General features: G+C 35.7%; 1 protein-coding gene across 1 annotated transcript; it reads right to left on the bottom strand.

The window, feature by feature from the left end:
• Window positions 1-3,018: 3,018 nt before the first annotated feature.
• abcg1 (ATP-binding cassette, sub-family G (WHITE), member 1) lies at window positions 3,019-22,528 on the bottom strand. Its single transcript, XM_017490425.3, has 15 exons — window positions 22,445-22,528; window positions 21,346-21,589; window positions 15,735-15,852; window positions 14,580-14,712; window positions 14,119-14,169; window positions 12,368-12,513; window positions 11,282-11,405; window positions 10,642-10,756; window positions 9,830-9,975; window positions 9,596-9,697; window positions 6,895-7,063; window positions 6,476-6,576; window positions 5,295-5,453; window positions 5,070-5,188; window positions 3,019-4,715 (listed from the first exon to the last, which is right to left on the bottom strand). The coding sequence occupies exons 1-15, from the start codon at window positions 22,505-22,507 to the stop codon at window positions 4,487-4,489; spliced, it is 2,019 nt and encodes a 672-aa protein (XP_017345914.3). The 5' UTR covers window positions 22,508-22,528; the 3' UTR covers window positions 3,019-4,486.
• Between the last annotated feature and the right edge of the window lie 347 nt (window positions 22,529-22,875).

Raw genomic sequence — 22,875 nt, forward strand, 5'->3', positions numbered from 1 at the left:
AACAAATATCATGACAGTACCACTTACTGGTCAAAAGTTACAACAGCATGCCAAAAATGCTTTCATCTAAGTGCCATTTTGCTACCCCTCCTCCAAATTTTGTCTTCACCAAATTTGGCTCACTGCATCTTGAGACCTGTCTAAACAAAACTTATCAAAGGAATTTTGGTATTCAAAACCGTTTTCCTGTAACTCACTGGCAAATGCAAAAAGCTACCTATATCTCCCTATCATCACAGAACGTATCACATCTTCAAGATCCATGCCCTGAATGGATGTAACCAAAGAATATAAACAAAGAAGTAACCAAAGAAGTTTTGTGACTGTCCCACCTTGTGATCAAGAATTGCAACAACTTTCATTTTTTCCTTTATAGCATTTGTAGTATTTGTGCAAAATTCAGTTCTTTTTTCCTATTATTCCCTGGAATATGCTGAAGTGAAATCACACCAGCATCTGAAATTCAAGTGTACTTCCTGTCGACCATCTTTTTTCTCTTCTCCTCTTACAAATTATGCCCAATCAACACGAAATTTGGCATACATCATCTTCAGACCAACCTGGACAAAAGTTTTCAAAAGGTTGTTGATATGCCAAACAGTTTGCCCGTAATGTGTGCTTGGGCCCCTGAAAATGCTGCTTGCGGCTTTAATTTTATTATTTGTTTTTCTTTAATCTCATTATCCTACTATTAAGTTTAAGAACCTTTAGTTCTTTATGAGTTATCATTCTTCTGATTGTTCCAATAAGAAAAGTATTTTTAGTGTACTTATACCAATGTTTGTCTGTTTAAAACTGTAGGTTTGGTGCAATTGCTTTTCTCCACCACTGATTTGATGAGTCAGATTTTTTTTTTCCTTTAGGTGAAATTAATCCAGATTTCATTATGGCTGCACTGTATGTGGGTGATCTACGCTCCAATGTGACAGAGCCCATGCTTGTGGAGAAATTTAGCCCTGCATGGGATAGGAAGATAGGCTCCTCACTCGCTACGCTTACATCAACTTTCAGCTGCGGGTCAATATTTTTATAAGACATTTATTTTCGTCAAACAATGACATGGGAGATTAAGTTGACAATTAAAGGGGAGATTAATTAACAATTTACACTGGATAGCTACCCTTTAGCAATCAGTGTTAGGTCATTACTGTTTCCTGTGACTGTGTTACAAGTTGCATGCTACTGTAGTAAATAGGGTGTAAATATAATATGGCACCTACTCATAAGCTATAGTGTTATACTATTTAGAATGGTTGGACAAGGTTTGGGATGCAACCACAGATAGGGCTTTTGTGTAGCAATTGAACCCTCTAGCCAGTTAGCTAACAGTTTATGCAAAATAGTTTTCACCACAAATGTATTAGCATAGCAGGATATGGTTAAGAATGCAGCCTGTGACAATATGTCTTTGTTTGCTCCTTTTTTTCTGGATGTTTGTATCATTTACCTGCTGCTAGCCTCTAATTCATATAACCACTGCTGTGGAACCATTGTTTTCTAACAAATCACAACTACAGTGCTCGTTTTTAAAAAATGAGAATGCCACTTGTGTAGTTTGCTAAATGGTTTTCAATTCGCTTTAATATCCATTTTTATCTTACAAAATTAGACAGCTACCAAAGTACACAGCTTAGCTAAATAATGCTAATGCCACTCATCACCCAAGTTTATTTGAGGTATGGACTCTCTGGGTGCAGGCGGAGATTTATCCTGACATTTTAGTACCTGCTCTCAAAAAGAAGCATAATTTACTCCCAGTTGCTGTTAAATAATTAAATAGACAATAACGATATTTAATTATTTTGAGTATTGATTTGTTATTTGTTATTGTGTTTCATGAAACCTCTTACATTAGGGTTTACATTAAGAGCTTACAGTTGGTTTTACTTACACTTAGAAAGAGAAGTGTACAGTATAAAATACATATTTTTTTTAACAATTCAAATTTATTATTGCTCTACCATGTTAAAACATCACATAAAATCAACATGCATTCCCTTCAAAAATGAACTAACTACTATAATACAGCCCCAATGACTTAAAAATAGGAAAATAGTTTGTTAAAACTGTCAAGAGGTTTAGATGGTATGTCAAAAAATAAAAGAATAAAAAAAACATGAAGCCAATATACAAAGAAAAAAGTAAGGCAGATAATGCCTCCTAGACAAACCTACCAAAAATGGAAAGACCATTTTGCATCTACATGAAAATATATAAAAATCAATGATTGCATTAATATTTCCACATGAAGGTCCACAGCAAAGAATTTCTCCCTTATATTCATATGTAACAAATTGTATATGTGCTGCCGTAGAAAGCACCATATGTAACACAATTGTAATAGGTTATAATAATCTTGTTTCAAATCAAATGGGAATATCAACTCCTGGGTAAATATATTTTCATTCTGTTTCAGTTACAGTACCATGTGTGATATCCTGTGTCTGTCAATGAAAGGCTTTAAACAGGGAAATAAATACAAAAATCCAAAGATTGTTATAAAGGTTCTTGGTAGATAATATGCTGATGTGCTTATAATTGCTCTGTATTCATTCCTAAACATTTGTGTCACAACCAGCTCACTATGATAATAAATGTCATTTTTGCTAAAGCTGTCTGTATTATAATTTGTCAAGAGATCCTAGCATTAAAAATCTTACAAAACATTACAAACATATCAGAAAAATATTACTTCATCTTTTTCTGGATAAGTGTTTCCAAATAATTTCACATTGAAAACAAGTTGCTGTGACATAAAATGAACATTTAATATTTGGAATGTCAGTACCTTGGCAAACACAACATGTATTTAAGATGCCAATTTCATAAGCTCCATCTGCATTATTAGCCAGGGTGAATGCTTTAGAAAAAAAACAACCTACAGTGATCATTTGACATCAAAACAAATCATGCTAATTTATAAATAGCCAGTGTTGTTTTAAAATGATTTTCAAACGTTTACATTTTTGGAAATATAAACATCTTTTTAAAATATTTTGTGTAGAATAGTATATTTGATGCCACCTTTGAGAAGCTAAATTATTCCATATTGTGTGTTTTCTTTTTTTAGTAAAAGTTTATGTGGGCAAAAACTTTATTAATTTGAAAACTCAAAATGGTAAATTCAGTGCACCAAGAGTAAATATTGAATTTTATGATTTCTTGACCTAACCCATACACTCAATTGGGTACACTGTGAACACAATGTAATGGATAAGCTTACCAAGCTGGATGCAAGTCTATTTAAGAAGGTGTAGTTCAGTCCCCATTATGAATATTATTTAATTGAAGTACTTTGGCATTTGGATGTGTTATGCAGGCATGTTACAGGCTCAGTGAGAGTATTGATGGTGTATGAGTTTTACTGTCCATCAATATCCAGTCATTGAATTTCAATGGCAATGGGAGATTGCATGGCTATAGTTGTGAATTCTATAATAAAACGCATTAGGTGCCATGGGCTGATAAATCATTACCCAGTTTCACTTGGGCCACATTACAACTAGTCACAGCTAATTTAGAGCCTGCCAGAGCATGCCAGCTGGCCAAGGCCGATTAAGTTTCATTTTCAGATGCTGCTAAGGACAGAGCTGAATGTTCAACTCCCAAGTCAATATCAGCCTGGTAAAACTTCCCTGACACTATTGCACACATAGCATCCTTCATCCAGTGAGCTATAAGGTGGGTTCTGTTGATGAGCTTCCACACTGTGCTGTCTCAAGTCCAGAATCAATGACTTCAGCTGCTCTGCCAGCTCATTCACACGAGTGCATTTTATGAATCTGTATGTCCATAAATAGTGTAATATGATACACAAATTTATTATTGCACATATTTCTGTCATTAACTGTAGCCTAAAAAAGCATTGAAGCTGGAAAGGTAATTCATACTGTAGCTTGTGTGTGGTAGTTAATTGAAGTGCAGTTTGGTGTGTTCTTTGGTGCTGTTAATGACTTTTTACTGTAATAAAATAACCTAAATTAGCAATATTCTGAAACAGTTTTTGCTTTAACTATGGAAAAGATGATTAGTCCTTAAAAGTCACGCTACCCCTAGTAGAGACCAGCTCTTAAAATTGTGAAACCCTTTCCTATTTACCTAATTGATTTGTTGTATCCTATTTATTAAGGATTGGATCCATCCTTCCCAGGCAGACAGAATGTTATACATATAATGTACACAGCATAACACAAGACAGGACATGAGTCCAACTCCCTGATAACTGTTCAAACCAACTGTAGATTGTCTCTTGTACATATACTTATATTGTCAATCCATACGGGTATCCTTGTATTTTTTTTGTTCAAAATAGTGCACCAATGGTGAGTAGAAAAAACTGTTCAGTGTATTGCTGTATGATAGGGGCATCCACAAAGATAGCAGTCCTTTTTTGAAGCCAAGTTTGAAGAAAAATAACCCACTTTTGTTCTCTCTGCTCACCCTTCCTAAAATGTAAGTCTTGTCAAAGTTGTCATTGTCTTGCTGTCTACCTCTCTGCACTGATTTTGTAGCGGAGGACAAAGTAGGCAATAAGACGCAGGGAGACAAAGAAGATGCCCAGCACAATGAAGTCAAGATACAACTCAGCGTTTTCGACATCTAGCTCCTTCAAAATGGCCTTGGATTTTTGGAAGTGGCATGTCTCATCTTTGTCACAGTGTAGGTCCTCACGGTCCAGCCCATAGATGGACAAGATAACTCCTTCAAAACCATACCTGAAAACCATAGAATGGCTGCATTAGACAACTGCCACATTAGAAGAATTATTGCATTAAAAGGCATTATTTTTTGCTTGAAGAAAAAGGTAATTTATACTGAATAAATAATTTTACTCTCCAATGATTATAAGCAAAATCAAACAGTCATCCCATTTCCCCACACATACAATACTGATTTGTAGTAAACATCACCTTAATACATTATTTTCTATTACCAAAATTATTAGTGTGCTTGACAATGTATTTTAAGATAATTATAAGCCCAGCTACATCACTTATCTATTTTTAAATATTCTTAATAAAGGCAATGTATAAAAATTGTTTCCCAAGATTAAGTACAACAATTATTACCTGACATAGGAAATATAAGATATCCACTGGAGGTATTTTGGGATGGTGTCAAAACTGACAAAAAAGCCTGAAAATAGCAGCACAGGTATGGCAGTCACTGGCCCTACAAAAGTGGCCACCTAAGAAACAGAATATCACAAAAGAAAAGAAAACAGTAAAGTCAGTATTTACATTAAAAAAATAATAAGAAGTAGTATATAAAAAGAGATCTCAATGTAGTATCACCTGCAATGATGTAGATGCCGCCCCAATCAAAAGACCCAAAGACTGTGCCACCAATGATGTCAGCGTACCCAAAGCCAAGAAGAGGATGAACCTAACAGCGTCTGATGGTTGAGAGGTCATCCAATAAACAATGCTGCAATATGTCACTGGGAATACAATCTATAAGCCAGAACCAATTAAATCAATTATAGTTACATTCCATTTTTTAAAGAACTTACAGTGTTTTAGTACTAAACATTTAAGAGACAAGACATTCAATCTTATAACTGGCTCATAACTCTTTAAAAAATGGGAGTATTTAAAATCTGTTTTTAACCATTTGCATTTTTTGGCCTGCTCAGGGCAACAATTAGACTGTAGCAGTATTCGTAGTTTCATTGTTTTAGGCATGTTACACTATTAGACTGATGAATCAGAAATATTTGAACCTAGAAATTTGAAGGATCTGGAGAGATTCTGTATGCAGGAATGGTCTCATATCCCTTGCCATGTATTCTCCAACCTTATCAGGCATTATAGGAGAAGACTCAGAGCTGTTATCTTGGCAAAATGAGGTAGCACAAAGTGCTAGGGTGGCAATAATTGTTGCACACCTATATTAATTTATATATATATATATATGTATATGTATATGTATATGTATATATTGTATAAACCTGTGCTTTGTTTGCAATTGTTTGGTATCCATGAGAGCAGAGTATTTTTGTGAATTGTTTTGAACAAAAGATCAAAAGATTAAACAATAAAGACAATTTTTCACAGCCTTCTTTGCTCATATTTACCAAGGGTGCCAATATTAGTGGAGGGCAGTGAAAATGATAACAATAAAATGTGTACAAGCTCAACTATGACAAAGGATTCAATATGAAAAAGCTTATATTCACAGTTGTTGCAACCATTAGTGAATATTAGTTTTAGAGAAAAAGCTTAGGGAGCACAGCCTGCTTATATAATGCTACTGCTGGATCCTAAATTAGGAGCACTATTCTCTGACCTGATAAATCCCCTCTTAGCTTATGAAACATATTAGTGCCATCAAAGCTTCAACCTGTTCACTGTTTTCGTTCTTATGGTACCATGAAAATGTGATCTTTAACCATCCTTTTAACAAAAGTGTGAAATAAATTTTTATAGCTATCATTCGATCACTATAAGACATTTCATATGATAAGACATGTTACCTGGAATGGGACATCAGCCATAGTCTTTGCTAGGTAGTATGCCTTCAGACTGTACCAGTAATTTAAGTGTTCTCTCAAAAAGACACCCATCTCAAGAGGAACTAGAATTGAAAATACAAATTAAAATATATCAACTAATGTTTCTTGATATACGAATGAGAATGAGAATATACATTAGACTGTTCATTTAATTATGCACATAATTATGTAGCTTGAGAATATGCAAGAGATCTGATGACACATTTTATATTACTATCAGATAAAATTACTCATGATACAAAACCATCCACGCTTTCATGTTTTCAGACATGCAAGTAATTAGAAAGATACAGTAGATACTCTAGATTGATAGAAAGGTTAATAGATATTTAACAAAAAGACAGAAAATGAATAGAAATTTAGCTATTTAATCCACTCACAGGTAAGCACAGTAGGCATCAGAGCAGCAAACATGAGGAAGAGCATAGAGAAAAAAAGGAAACCAGAGTTGCTGAGGACTTTCTTGGCCTCATTTCCGATGCCGAGGTACAGAAGCCCTATCAGGAACCCAATTCCAATATGAGAGGTGATGCGCAGGTGGGTCAACACCTAGTCAAAAAAAGTAACACTATACTATTTTATTATTCATTATGCAAGGATGCATAGTAATGCAAGGATCGGGCACAGAATTAAAAATAAATCCCAAATGTCAACATTCTCACTGTACATTCACTGTGCTAATTATGATATTAAGCAATGTATGTTAATATATAATATATGCTATTATATTTGTAGATAGGGCCAAGAGTAGTTTTAGTAACTGGGTCAACAAAATGTGATCTTTTACTGCTGATTATCATACATTTGCTAAATCTATACCTCATAATTACAGTACTGCATTCAAATTTCTGCTCATTTGGAACTCATTTCATAACAACTTTTCACAACCAGCTACCTATTATAGTGCAAGTTGCCATTAATATTTGGATAACATCTAATTCTATAGGGGACTCTAGACTCTATTTAGGTTGGATGCAGCCATCTTATTATTGATGACAGCCCCCACAATGTATAGTCAATCACTCACAATTAATTGATTGAGCCTGTTCGGCACACACTGCAGCATGATGCAGTGCTATGAAAAATTATCTGATTTCTTCTGTTTTTGTGCATATCTCATACTAAAATTGTTTCAGAAATGAAAAGAAAAACTAAGATAAAACAAAGGCAACCTGAGGAAACACAAAATACAGTTTTTAAATGTTATTTACTGAAGCAAAAAAGTTATCCAATAGCAACTGGGCCTGTGTGAAAATGTATTTGGCCCCCATAGTTATGAATTCCACAAATCTATGAAACTGCATTCATAATGGGGTTCAGCTGGAATAGACGCAACCAGGCCTGATCACTGCAAATCCTGTTCAATCAAATCAAAGCTTAAATACACCTTTTTCAACAGCATGAATTTGGTTAAAATGTTAGGCTTACCCAGTGACACACTATGCCAAAGTTGTAATAAGTTCAAGAAATGATAAGGAAGAAGGTGATTGAAATACATCAGTCTGGGAAGAGTTACAAAGCTATTTCAAAGGCTCTGGGACTCCAAAGAACCACAGTGAGAGCCATTATCTCCGAATGGAAAAACTTGGCAAAGTAGTGAACCTTCCCAGAAGTGGCCGACCTTACAAAATTCCTCCAAAAGCCCAGCAACTACTCATCCAGGAAGAGCCAAGGACAACATTAAAGGAACTAAAGGCCTCTCTTGCATCAATAAAGGTCACTGTTCATGACTCCACTATCAGAAAGACACTGGGCAAAAATGGCATTCATGGAAGAGTGCAAGCCTCTGTTAACACAGAAGAACATTGAGACTCGTCTGAATATTGCCAAAACACACCTTGATGATCCTCAATCCATTTTGTGAAAACATTCTGGGTAGTACACCTGGGTGACTTGGAACAGGAAATTGTTCAACTATGACTTCCTGTTTTGCAGGGGTATAAATATGAGGTAAAACATAGGCCAAATTCTATTACTCATTTATAACAACGGGTAAGCCCAAAGAATATAGCTATAGTGTGCGGCAAAAGGTTGTTGAGCTTCACAAAATGGGAAGTGGCTAAAAGACAATAGCACAAGCATTGAAAATGCTCTTTCCCACTATCAGGGCAATGATTAAGAAGTTTCAGTCAACTGGAAATGTTATGAAGCAACCTGGAAGAGGATGTGTGTCTGGACTGTCTCAACACACTGTGAAGAGGATGGTTCGAGTGGCCAAAAGATTAATCCTCACTTAACGATTATGCCTCCGTCTGATGGTGACCAAGGTCATGCTGGGTATAAAAGGTAACGCTGACATAAACAGTAAACTGAAGAAATTTATTTTCGTTGACCCTGGGTATTATCTTAAAGCTAGCAACATCACGTTACATGTGTTTGACATAATGTGTCATCGCCTGGGTAATGGCTTATACTTCTGGTTAGTAAAAAAAAATTCTAGTGTTCCATTTCAGACTATACTATCCTTCTAAAATTCATCCACTAGACAGAAAAGTCCACTGTGTATAGTGTAAGTACATAGTACGTCATTTGGGACACTTTGGTCCGTACTCTCCAATGTGTGTTTTTGTAACAGAAGTAACGCAATGAGTAAATGTGCCCTGTGCTGTACGCAGACTAACTAATCGATAATGAGATTCGTTGACAACGATTTTCATAAACGATTATTATCAATTTTATTGATTAGTTTTTGCAGCTCTAGTATTCACCCATTGGAAGGCACTTGTAAAGGAAACATAAAGGAAATTTAACTGTTGGGCAGAATTTATATATTTAAATTTTGAAACTCCTGGCTGTTAGATCTGTTGTCAAAATGCAAATTATATACTCTAACTTCAGGGACATTGTTATTGTGTATTTAATAATTCAATGCATATTTGAGTTTACAGCCCTGTGCACTGTGCTCATGTTCATTAGAGCTTTGTTTCTGGACTGAAATTTTTTAATTTAATCAACTTATTTGATCTATTAGACAGCATATTAGATGATAATAAATGTAGTGATTTCATAAAATATTTCTTGATCAAACATGGTGTTACTAAATCTATGTAAATGTATACAATGATCAGCAGTTTTGTTTACCGAATCCCTAATGATGCTGAGGAAAGTTCTTTTAAAGAGGATACAGAACTGCGTATGACAACTGGCAGAGAAACTGTGACAGCCGTCTGTGGAAGAGGAGCCCTAGAAAAAATAAAGTTCTTATTTAAGTGAGCTTATATTAGCCCATTGGTTGAATAATACCTCTTTTCATTTCCAAACTGAAAAATTTTGTATTACATTTTGTAGGATATAAAGCATTGTCTGTGATTGTACCTCAGAAGGTTTATGCCAAAAGTTGGATTTAAGAGTCCCATCACCATTCATCTCACTTTTGTAATCTTTCTCACACTTCCCCTCATTAACAGCTTTTACCAACCGAGTCATGTGGTCACCATAGTCTCCAGAGGCCACTTCCATTACTGAGGGCACAAAAAAATTCATATATACTTTCAGAAACATGCGGAACATGCACTATTTACAATATAAAGTATACATTATAGGGTCTCTACTCCATTTTGTGCAACACAACAATTCCAAAAAATCTTTTTATGGCAAGACTGAGATTTACATTTACATTTACATTTATTCATTTAACAGAAGCTTTTATTCAAAGCTACTTACAAATGAGGAAATACAAGCAAAGTGATATATCAAGCAGAGAACAATACAAGTAGTGTTACCATGCAAGATTTATAATCGAGTTCTAGAGAAGCAAGGTGCGCAGAGTAGAGGTGTAAGGGCCAGAGTAAGTTTTTTTTTTAATGTGGGGTTGGCATTTTAGGGGTTTGTTAAGTGCTCACAGAAGAGGTGGGTCTTTTTTTTAAAAATAGTGACAGATTCTGCGGTCCGGATTGAGGTTGGATGTTCATTCCACCACTGAGGGACAGTTAGTTTGAAGGATCTGGAAAGGGACCTTGAGCCACGTTGAGTAGGCACTACTAAGCGTTGGTTGTTAACTGATCACAGATTGCGTGAGGGAACATAAGCCTTAAGGATATTCTGTTATGAGTATGCATATAAGGATAATCATCATTTATATCTACTGATATACATTTGAATTTTAACAGCAACAATGAATTTCTTACTGAAATCAGCAGGGTTGTGATATGTAGGGCAGTTGAGTCCATGTTCCCTTAGATAGGGAATTAGGTTTGATACTTTCCCCTGGTAGATGCACTGGCCTTGGCTCAGAACATAAAGCTGTAAAACAATTAAAATACAGCTGTCAAATAGTGAGATAAAGTTGTATTCATATCCTATCCTTGCATTAGAATGTTCACTTAAGGACAATGGCAGATCCTGGCATGGGTAAGATGGGAGGCCATCGAGGCTGGCATCGTTTTGGGGGCGGCTTAGGGCACCCACACAAAAAATGTCAGATACAGACATAAATCTACAGTTACTATTCTGTTGCTCATGTGCATGTCAGTGATGTCATGTCACCGTATCAGGCATTTAACTTTGTCAGAATGGGCATCTTGTACTGCATTACTTGCTGTCCCCCCTGTTTGCACAGCTTAGAAGTCTGAAATGGGGGACGGTGGGTGATCCTGTCTTTTTAATAATTTGCTGAGGCTGCTAAGTAAGCCAGAACTGCCAATGCTGAAGAAATGGTGAAGGATTTAACTAAAATATGGATTCTTTGTTTTTTATTATCAATGAACATAATGTTATTATATTAAGTTATTACAACCTCACTTTAACACTTAGCATAATATAGCTTACTTTGTCAAAGAGCTCAAAGACTTTGGCACTGGGCTGGTGAATGGTGCAGATAACTGTTCGGCCTCCTTGAGCCAGAGCTTTCATCAGTGAGACCACCTGGAAACAGGAGGCGCTATCCAGTCCACTGAAAAGAAAGCAAAATCTAAAAAGTCAGATTAGCTCTTCCGTCCCCCCTTGTCTATTTTTTCCACTGAAATTGAAACAGTTTAACTTGTACATTGTAAACTGTATTACACCATAAATTTATGCATGTACCCATAAAAATACACATGGGTGACAGATTAAAGAAAAATAATAATAATAAGATGGTGGGCCATGACAAGATGCAAAAACAACTTCAGCGCACCTTGGCATAGATACTTTGAATTGCATAGAACTGTAGGTTTGAACTGAACGGTTTCTTTCTTTATCAGAGCATTCCAAATTGTTGTACTGGCTATGCCCACTGTTTGTGCACTGGTTCTCATAGATTTCCCCTCTTTTCTCACCTTCAAAACAGCTTGCTTTTCTCTCAGCTTGCTTTTTAGCCTTTTAGAAAATGGAGTTTTCTCAGGCAAAACCAGGACTCAAACCAAGAGTAGACATTCAGAGTGGGTTCAAACAAAAGGTGCCATGTTCTAAGTTGTTTAACACATCTAGATGGAAATATCAGTAAATTAAATTTTAAATTCTGATCTATCACCTCATATTCATGTTTTGAGCTCAAACCCAAATGTATTCAGTGTATAGCAAAAACAAAAGCATTGGCCTTGTTGGTACAGTGGGAATCATTTTAATTATATGGCTTCATCAGCAATCAATTATATGGTTTAATCCCCTAGGAGAGACCCATAGGAAGAATAAATGAACAGATTGACTAATCATCCTCTTAGGAGCCTAAGTAGTTATCAAAACCCTCTCACAACAGCTAACCATAGCAACAACCTGTGTTCATATTTATTGTTATTCTCTTTTTATGTTATACAACCTTATATTTGGCTCTAGTGCATGCTATGATGCTCAGTGAGATTACTAAAAATAATCATTATTACATGTGAGGGCACAAAAGAACATGTATTATGAGTGAGTGTTTCTCAAGGGGTTCACCTTGTGGGCTCATCAAAAAACATGACAGGTGGGTTGTTGACAAGTTCCAAGGCGATTGCCAAGCGTTTCCTCTGGCCACCAGAAAGGTTAGATGTGCGTGTTTTAGCACACTCCAACAAGCCAAGTGCAGTCAAGATCTCGCTCACCTGCAAAGACAGAGGCATTATTAAGTATTATACAACAGTTAGTTCTGGACGACTAATTTGACTGGGCACGTGGAGTCCCAAAAGTGCTAATATTTAGTATCATAACACTGCTACATTTAACTGTTTTTATTACTCTGCTTCTCTGTGCTTGCTACATAAAATTCCAACTCCAGCAATAGTTTACTATACTCAAACCATTGCAACATGCAACAGTCTTTCCAGCTGTGGTTTCTTTGGTAAATATTTTCATTGATGGAGCAAAAATGCCCTAAATATTTGGCCATAACATGTCTGAAATGTCAGTTAATATATATTTATTTCTTGTTTTTGAAATAAGTTGTATAAAAGCAATATCACACTTTCAACCATGCTGTTGTACTAAATATAAGTGGCCTTGTCCCTATGTATGAATTACACTGTGTTGAAATATGAAGGCACCAATGATAAACGATCAGAGTCACATTGTACTTGAATTCTAGAATTTGAATTTAAAAGTTCAGAACCTTCTTATGTCATAATAGTTGAGAACAGAGAAAATCTTGATATGTTCACTAGACCCATTCATAATCTTTATGAAGACACCAAAAGTTATCAGCCATTATTGTTTACATTGTGTTAATTGAAGCATGAAAAAATGCTTGTGCAGACTCTGATCTTTCTTTCATGGGTATTCACAGTAATACAGTGATGAACTTACACTAATTATATTCAACTGAGCATCAACATCACTTAAATACTGAAAACTCAAAGAATATACATTATACATCAATCTCAACTTGAATATTACTAATTATTAATCATTAATATTAATTAATATTAATAGTAATTAATTATTTATTATTACTATTATTATTATATTATTATATTAATATTAGACCAGTTACTAATGAGATATGTTGAAGAAATTTGACAGTAAGTTAACAATGAAATTCACTCAGCCGGGCGTCCGCCATTATTCAAAGCCTATTGGCTGATTTCAGTCATGTGACTGGACTGTGATCATTTTTCCATAGCATGGCTTTATTTTAAATGGAAAATTCTATGACTGTGATCTTTCTATCATCCAAGTACATTCATGAGCTCATTCTTCAATGCTCAATCAACAGCCGTGGATGCACAACTCCAAAAATACAGTTTTGTGACTCTGATTGTTTTTTCATTGTGGTCTTCATATATAAAGTGCTCTATAAAATATTCAATCAATATTTGGATCATCAGAAATCTACAAAAGTAAATTAGCTATGACAATACTATTTTCCATCATCGAAGTGATAGTTACTTATCAGCTTTTGTAATTGAAAATCAAAATCACGCAAAATACCAGAAATAAAAATCACAAGTTTAACTGTAACTAGCTGAAACCGGCATACTGGTACTGAAATACTACGGCATTGATTTCCAGAGGACAATATCTCCCGATAGACCTATTTCATTTGGAGAATGAGAGCATTTCAAATACCTACATTTTCCTTTAGGTATTTTTAGGCAAGTTATTGCACAATCCACCAAAATGTAATAAAAATACAAAACCATGCCCTATATTCCAGTTCTCTAACATCGGACAAGTAGTTAATGTGTGAAGAGGTTCACACGGTTTTCTCTTACCATTTCTCTCCTTCCCTCCTCCTTTTCCTGGAGCTTCAGATTAGCTGACACCTGAGGAGGCAGAGTTCAGAGGCTTTTTAATCAAAATTATACATTATAAGCCTATGTTTCACTTTTTCTCATTACTGTCAAATACCCATTAAGGTCTGCAATCCATATATCTTTAGCCACTGAGAGCTATATTGCAGCTACCTAGCTTGTGAAGGCTAAAAACTGTACTAGTAATAACAAGGTGACGCATTAGTTATACATCTAAAATAAATCTAAACTAAATGCAAAACCTAAGGTGAAAAATATAGGTACAGGTATTAGTTAATATACATATTCTGCACAAACTATGTTCTGTGCATCAGTTTTCTTCATGTATACAATAAATTTCAAACAAACAGCTGCATACAATTAAAAGACATGAAAATAATTTTGTTGCTTTCACAGAAAACACTGTTTCAGTAGCTCCTTACCATCATGGCCTCCTGGACCGTCAGGTGTGGCAGAAGCATGTCGTCTTGCATAATATAACAAGACACTTTCCTAAAGGACCGCAGATCTCTGGATTGTCCGTTTATCGAGATATCTCCTTTCATTCCTGTTTCTCTAAAAGACAAAGCAAACTTTTTTGAGCATGTATTTAAACTTTAACCTGTGTCTTTTTTTTTTAAATCAAAATGTCCATTATAAACATAAACCCAGTAATGTAACCTACATTATTATCGCTACAGTGTGATCTAAAGACAAATTATCACTGAGTCAGGGAACAAAAATTCTATATTGGTGTTCAAAAGCTGCTGTACATCTTGCTGATAGTCCTGTAATAATAATTCTCAGTCAGCTCTCTGTTGGGGATGTCATTTGGAACTGGTAGGAAATTTATAATTACACATCAGATCAGACATGTCAAATTTCATCACACCCCAACCAAGCATAATGACATGAGACAGCCCAATATAGTCAAATGCCGAGTAATGTGCTGTGACATTACAGAAGGTCAAGCCTTTCCTCTTCAACCAAAAGTTATATTTTATCTAGCAAGCAAATATTAGGTGACAATAGTTCATTCTGTAGGCTATATGCTGTCTATAATGCTGTAGAATGAGCACAGTTACATTGAGGCATCAGTGAAGCCATGATAGCCAACTTGATGACAATAGTTAAAAGACCAGATCTTGTTGACTAAAAAGTGTTTTGCTCTTTTATTTAATTCTTAGAAAATGCTTTTTGGAACACAGGTTTGAATTCATATTGAATGTGTATTGAATTTGCACTTGCAGCTGAGAGATTAGTCCATGCAGTGGGGAACAAAGTGTTCTTCTCTGAATAGCATGCAGTAGCATTTTTCTAACAGAGAGGGTGATTATGATGTCTTTTATTTTACGTTTCTTCTTTTACAACAATCAATACATGAAAAAACACAAAGATATATGATGAATGATTAATAATTCACTAAAGGCTTCTAAAAAGGGAATTTACAAAGTTAAATAATGCTTCTATTGCTCCTAGTGCTCGCATTCACAAAACTGCAGACAACACTTTCTCACATGTCCATATATAAAGTACATACAGCAAATGGTGAATAGGCTTGTGTGTATATGTGTGTGTGAGTGGCATGGCTTGTTCACCTATATCCTGCCAGGATGTTCATAAGCGTTGACTTCCCTGCTCCTGAGGGCCCCATGATGGCCACTAGACCTCCACTGGTAAAGTTGCCAGAGATGCCTTTCAGCAGGGTCTTGTAACCTAAGAGGGAAGAGAACAGGCCAATGTGTACCTGAGAAACATTTCCCAGTGTTCACAGCAGAGTGCTGTGCCTGAATAAAACATATTCACTTAGCACCTCCTCCTCACATAAGTGGTTCTTTGTGAATGGGGTGAAAGAAAGCATTTGTTATACACCTTTATGTTTCTCAGATTTTTTTGACAGATAATGCTCATTCTCACTTGTCATATGACCCTTGCAATTTTTTTCCCCCGGTTCTACTAGTTCACTTACTATTGTCCGATTTGACAATGCATTTTGAATTTGATCCAAGGTGTTGAGTGTTGAGACATTTTGTCACGTTGCGAGACGTAAGGGAGTAGGATACGGAAGCAGGTGCACGTAAAGACGTTTTTATTTAAGGAGGCAGGCAGACAAATCAAATCGTAATCCAAAAACGTAGTCAAAACAGCCAAAGGGTCAGGTGATCGGCAAACAGGCATAATCTGGGCTAAGCGGAAATCACAACGAGGAAACGAGAAACAAGGTCATACAAATGGAACACGAAACATGAAACTAAGACTGGGAACGGGGAGCGGAAAACACCAACGTGGACAAAGTGAACTAATCTAACGTTTAAACTAACTAAATCAATCTAACTATATTGACTTTATCTAATACTCCGCGCCGTGGACTGGGTGGTGTGCAGTATATATATCAAATATAATCAGCGCTAAGTGCTGGCAGCTAAAAACAATAAAGACACCCCCCTGAACAACAACCAACAACAGAACAGGGAGGAGACAGAACAGAAATAAAACAAACGCACTTGTCCATAGTCAACAATGTCACGGTTGTCCACATTCGAAGAGCGGGCGCTCGCGCACCATGCACGTGCGTGCCCTCCGACTCGACAAGCGCACTGAGTAAAGGGAGGACCGTAACACATTTCTAAAGACTTTTCAGCAATGCACATTTTTTGTAATCTGCATTTACATGGCTATGTAGTATGTATGTATGCATGTATGTTTATATACAGTATGTGTGTTGTACGTACTCTTAAGAATGAACAGTGTCAAATGATTTTAATTTCTATATGTACTGTATTCAGTAGTGACAAGTGGATGGTTGGAAACCCCAAGAAAAATTTAAAAACAGTAAAGTTTCTCATCACCCCTCTCATCATAATCATTGTCCCATTCAAATTGTAATTTTTCTCTCAGCAGGTTTAAAGGGGAGACTACAGAATACATCAAACAAATAATTAAAAATAAAACAGTGGCAGTTTGTGAAAAATGTCCAATGGTAACCTGTTATTTGTCTAGCTGAAATGCTAATCCAGTTGATTTCAGTGCCTGCAAGCTTAATTGGATTTGTAGTCTCAATCCGTCCAAGCAATACACAAATATCTGTGACCTTCACTGTCCTCTTTTAGTGTGGGATCCCCATACGACCTCTTCAAGAGGATGGTTTTTCACACTCATAGCCTTGCATCACCATAAAAAATAACTATTGTCAAGAAAAACAGAGACAGTCCCAAAAGCAGGCATTTATCCAAAAAAAAGTTCTTGATTACACATGTGTAAACACTAGGACTAAAGTCAATAACAAAAAGAGTCATTGATTCCTTCATAAAGTTTTCAAATGTCTCAGCAACTCATTGACCAAGATCTTATAAGCTGTTGTTTCTCTACTAAGATTACATGTATGATATATTATTCAACTCTCTTTAGTGCTTTTATTTTCTCTTGATATGTTTAACTGTGAGGTGCTTATGCTTTGTGTATTACAGCTCTGTGTCAAACTTTATTTAACACAGTTTGTCACTGTTTGAACAGTGAATACATGTTCTTGATAATGAACAGATCATCTGTCATCTGTGCAAATTAATTAATGCGCTTGGTAAACAAAAATCTTCTGTCAGCCAGATTGCACCTCAGCTGATGTGAGTGGTGCAGCAGGTGGTAGGATTTGTGACAAATAGCACATGCTATAGTTATAGTATTGAGGTTATAGTATTGAGGTATGTTGCACAACTGTGAAGCACACTACATTCCAACATAACCTACATACAGAAGGAAAGATTTTGTTTTCAAAAGTCAGCAATGACTGTTTTGTTGTTGTTGTTGTTGTTGTTTGGACGGGATGTTAAACCTACTTGCCCTCTTTTGATGCACATTTTAATCTTTAAGCAAAAATGTCACAGGTAGCCAGATACTCTCTACTGTAAATACTTCGTCTATGCTATTTACAATATCTGGTTCCCTGTGCCACATCAACAAACTGTTATTTCTTGCACCAAATGAAGTGAGATCCCAGCTACATGTCACACAAATTAATGAAGACAAAGGTGAAGTCACATTTGTGTGTTGTGAATGATGGACACATAAAACTAGAAACTGCTCAGCACTGCCAGCTCATACATCAGTGTTTAGTAAATACACCTGAAACAGGGTTGGCTTCACGTAGACTGAAGCTGTTGAGATGCTTAGTACAGTATATTACTTACTTTATTGGCCATGGAGACAATTTTGCTTTTCTAGTACCTTTAACAGAGGCAAGAAAGCAATTCTCTGAAAAAAATATTATAACAGATAGAGTGTGCACCTACAGTATATGGAAGTTGAAGAATAAGCCTTTTCCAGGCTTGTTATCTGATATTAATCTAATTTATTCCCCATCCTGCAACACTACATGTGTAGTCCTAATGTCCTGAACATAAGGTTGGGGAAATTAGAGATAAAAATTTGTGTGAATTCCCAAGTATTAACCTCTTCCAGTAATATTAATATAACCAGTAATATTCTGAAAGATATTCATTCCTTGCCGTGTTGCCCAAGAGAAAATGTCTTATTTCTTAGAAGCAGATCAGGTGGTCATGAAACTTTTTTTATGACCAAGTCATATGTATGGAGATGAACATCTTGAAATTTGAATGTTGTCTTACAATCAGTGTAGCATTATGTGCATTTTAAAATGTTTACTGAAGAACTATGAAAACTGATTGCCCAAAATGTCGGTAAATCACAACCTATGATTAAAATGTGCATGCATCCACATAAAAATCTTGAACCCTAAAAGCTGTATTACAACACTTATTAAATCAATGTAGCAGAGTGTGCATTTTCAAATGTTTTTTTAAATGTCCACTGAACAATTAATCATTGGCTAAATTTAAATCTAATTTTAAATACTGTAGTATGTGGCAACACAACACATGCCACAAAATATCACACTTACCAAACTAAACATCATGTTACCTTCCAAACAAAAAAGTCCATCCTACACAGCATCACTCTGTACTGCTCTTATCTCCATACGTGCACAGCTGTTAGTTTCATCCTAACTGGAGAAGCCCAACCCAATCCCTTTGCTCATAACTGGGGTTAATACAGTTTGTTGACCGACAGTTACCAACTGAGCTTTGAGCACGGATCAGGGTCGCTGATACTACTGTAGCCAGATCTCACTTTCCACTAAGTATGGATTACAAAGATTTGTTAGACAGCTCAAAGGCATTGGATACAGTTGCACTCAGTTAGGGATGAGGAACCAGTGAAGGACAGATGTCTTAGATGTCTTGGTCCAATGAAATAATTACCCATCAATAGTATTTCTATATAGTTCCATAAAGTGTTTTTGTTGGGTCTTTCCCTTAACACTACGTGCTAATATAATATTATACTAGATGCCTAAATTATACTCCTGAATAAATCAGTAAAATAAATGTTGTTGTTTTTTTTTTTTTTTTTTTTTTTTTGTCAAATTCATAAAACAGAGCTGTAAGTACATGAATGGAAGGGTATTAACCTGATTTAAAAAAAAAAAAAACTGGTGTAAAGTTGTTATTATACGTAGGTGGATAATGTTACAATATAGTTGCTTATAAACTTGTGGCATTAAGACATCAACAAAGAACATAAGATTTATATAAATTAAGATTTATATAAACAGTGACACAATCATGAAAATTATGTATTCTACTAGATATTTATTACCATAACCATAATAAATGTATTATTAATTGGAAAGGATGAATAGTTCTATTTCACTGGTCTGCATGTAATCCCAGCATTTATTCACTAAGACCTCCATAGTGTACTCTAGCTACAGTACATCAGGATCAAACTGGTCCTCTCCACTATGTTAACAAAATGAAACATCATGCTAACTGCTGCCATTCCTGACCATTTTCGTACAAGCTCAATACCAGCCCCAGGGCTTTATCTCTGGAGTTGCATGCTTAATGTGCCGGCAATACTATCGCACTGGCTTTTAAGAAGAAAGGGTTCAAAAGAATCGATAGCCATCTATGAAGGGTGATGAAGAGTCAAACAGTGTAGCCAACTGTGTGTGCCAACCAGTCACAGGGACACATTCATGAATATTTCATAACAACATGATTGTGTACTCAGTAATAGTATGACTACTGGACATACAATATTGAAATACTTTGAACCAGACCTAAATTGCAAGAGAGGGTTGAGAAATACCCAAAGGTGGCCAAATTCTAAGAGGCAGCACAGAAACTACAAGAAAATAAGAAAAAAAATACATGAATACGGCAGGCAAACAATACTGTATACAGTAGGTCAAGTTCTAGGCAGCCTATTCTTGGCTGTCTATAGGATGCATGTTGTGCAAATAAATAAAAAAAATAGAAGCTTGCATGCTCATTATTGTAAGGTTATGGCATTCTTTCATTCTGTCAAGAAGTACACAACACAAAATCCTTTAAAACTTTTGGACATTTTGAGTTATGTGTTTCATAAAGCATTGTAAATAAATTACTTTTCTTCTTAAAAATCTCAGCACCCAAACTGAATTAAAATTGTGCATAAAATGACACTGGATAACACATTATCACTTAAAGCCCTTTTCAACTTATTTTAATAATTAACTTCTTTCTGTTATCTTCTGGCTGATTTGATTTGGGCATCACTATATTTACTAGATATGGTGTCAATATGTCAAGATTACCAAAGAACCAGTCAGAATGATCCATTTGCTTACATTAACTCCCCTTTTAATGTAGCCAGAAAAACTGAACTGACTTGTTCCTATTCATTTAATTCAGCATGTTTGTGAAGTGCAGATCCAAGAATGACCATGTTGGAGCTTTGATTAAAGTGTAGTTCAACTACAGTATATGCTGGGACCATATCCTGGTTTACTTTTGAGTCATTTTTGAATGAAAGAATCTACCAAATGGCTAAATGCAATTTGTATGTTACAGTATATTTTAAATATATAATACTTATAAAATGTGACAAGTACAGTATGAGATTAAAGATACCCTAAACTTTAGTTTCACAGACTGAAAGATTTTAGTATTTCACAACTCACATTCCTGTGTGCAAATACAGGTCATGCAAATAATGATTCAATATTCAAAATTTAAAAAAGAAATGTTTCAAAATAGAAAAAATGGTGGTCTTTTAAATAAATGACTATAAAATCGGACTAAATTATGCTCTTACAACAAAGTCCCCTTCAGTCAATACTCAGTTTGTATTCATGAAATTAAACGATACCTTTCTTTCTCCACCATGGCCCCTCAGGAACTGAGTATGAGAGGTCTCTGAATTCAATATTGACTGCTGGTCTGTGGGGCAGGTACGAGAAGCGCTGTGCCTCTGTTAGATTGTTCTCCACTTTTTTCAAGTGTGCATGTAACAGTGGGATCTGTTGGTTGCCAGTATGGTTGGTCATTACATCATCAACAGAAACACACACTGACTTGGTGTCCAACATGAGATCAGGAGGTCCGTTAGTGTTCTGAGATAGGAACATAATAAAACAAGGTATAAAACATCTCCTATAAATCAGGTTTAAAAAAAATCATTATACTATAACTATTATTTTCCTGAATATTCAGTCTTACTACAGACGTATTAGAATTCCTTATGTGTCACATTGTTTGTGAACCCTTTAATTTTGGCATTAATAATGTGAGTAAACAGTTAAAATAGAGACTGCTTTCCTTTGTATTGTGATTCTGGTGTATGCAGTAATCGTGTTGAACACTATCTGGGAAGTGTGGATAGCTAACTGCAAAGAGACATGCAGGTGTCTAATCCCTGTCCCTCTGGTCACAGAAGACATATGGGCTATCAGCCAAAGCTTCCATTTGGCTAAGCAGAAAGAAAACATCCAGTCTATAGCTTATGCTTGAATGAATAACATGCTCACATGAAAACAATCTACAGCAGTGTCATATCACTAATCAAGCAAAGCCACAGTCTACACTGGATATGAAAAAAAAAATGTAATAGAACAGACTATGTCAGGATGTGAGTGGACACATAACATTTTTGAGTCTCTATACACACTTGCAGAAGTCATATTCTGTTTATAATTATTTTAGATATTAAAAACGTTATATGATAAAATATATATTTTAAAAAAGTTATATAATATTATACGTATTCCTATGCACTTTTCTAAAAGGTCCTCTGTTGTTCTTTATTTCCAGTCTCAAATGAGGTAACTCAAGTTCATTTGATCAGCACAGACACTATCGAAACAGCTACTGTTTCACCGTTTCAGGTATCTTATAATGGTGCACATCAGACGGTCTTATCGACCCAGACATAAACAGCCACCGAGGTAAACACTGATTGTCTTTCTTACCATTATGATAGAGTTGGTCACAGTAGTATTGCTGACTGAGAAGGCTGCCATAAGGTATGCCATTCCTCCCGAGTGTAACCCTGAGTACCTGGCCTGGTGGGAAGAAATCTCGCGCATGATCCTTCAACGCGCGCTCTCCGTCACTTTCTCACGCGCTTTGTTTACAACCTGCGGCTCGCGCTTGACGCGATGACGTCACACACTGGCTAGCTGGATGTTGAGGATTTTGATACAAGCGACTGATAAAGTTTGTTGTTGCATGATCATCTTCATCATCTATTGTTTCATCTTGTCTTAATGATGATACTCGAAATACAGTATGATTAGCTTTTTTAGATCTCAGTGGTACCTGTGGTGTTAATTTGAGCTATGATGTTACAAAAAATTTAGCCATGATATTACAAAATATTATTTCTTGAATAACGTGGGAT

Source organism: Ictalurus punctatus, chromosome 17, assembly GCF_001660625.3.
Source record: "Ictalurus punctatus breed USDA103 chromosome 17, Coco_2.0, whole genome shotgun sequence".
In the NCBI taxonomy this organism is placed as follows: Eukaryota; Metazoa; Chordata; class Actinopteri; order Siluriformes; family Ictaluridae; genus Ictalurus; species Ictalurus punctatus.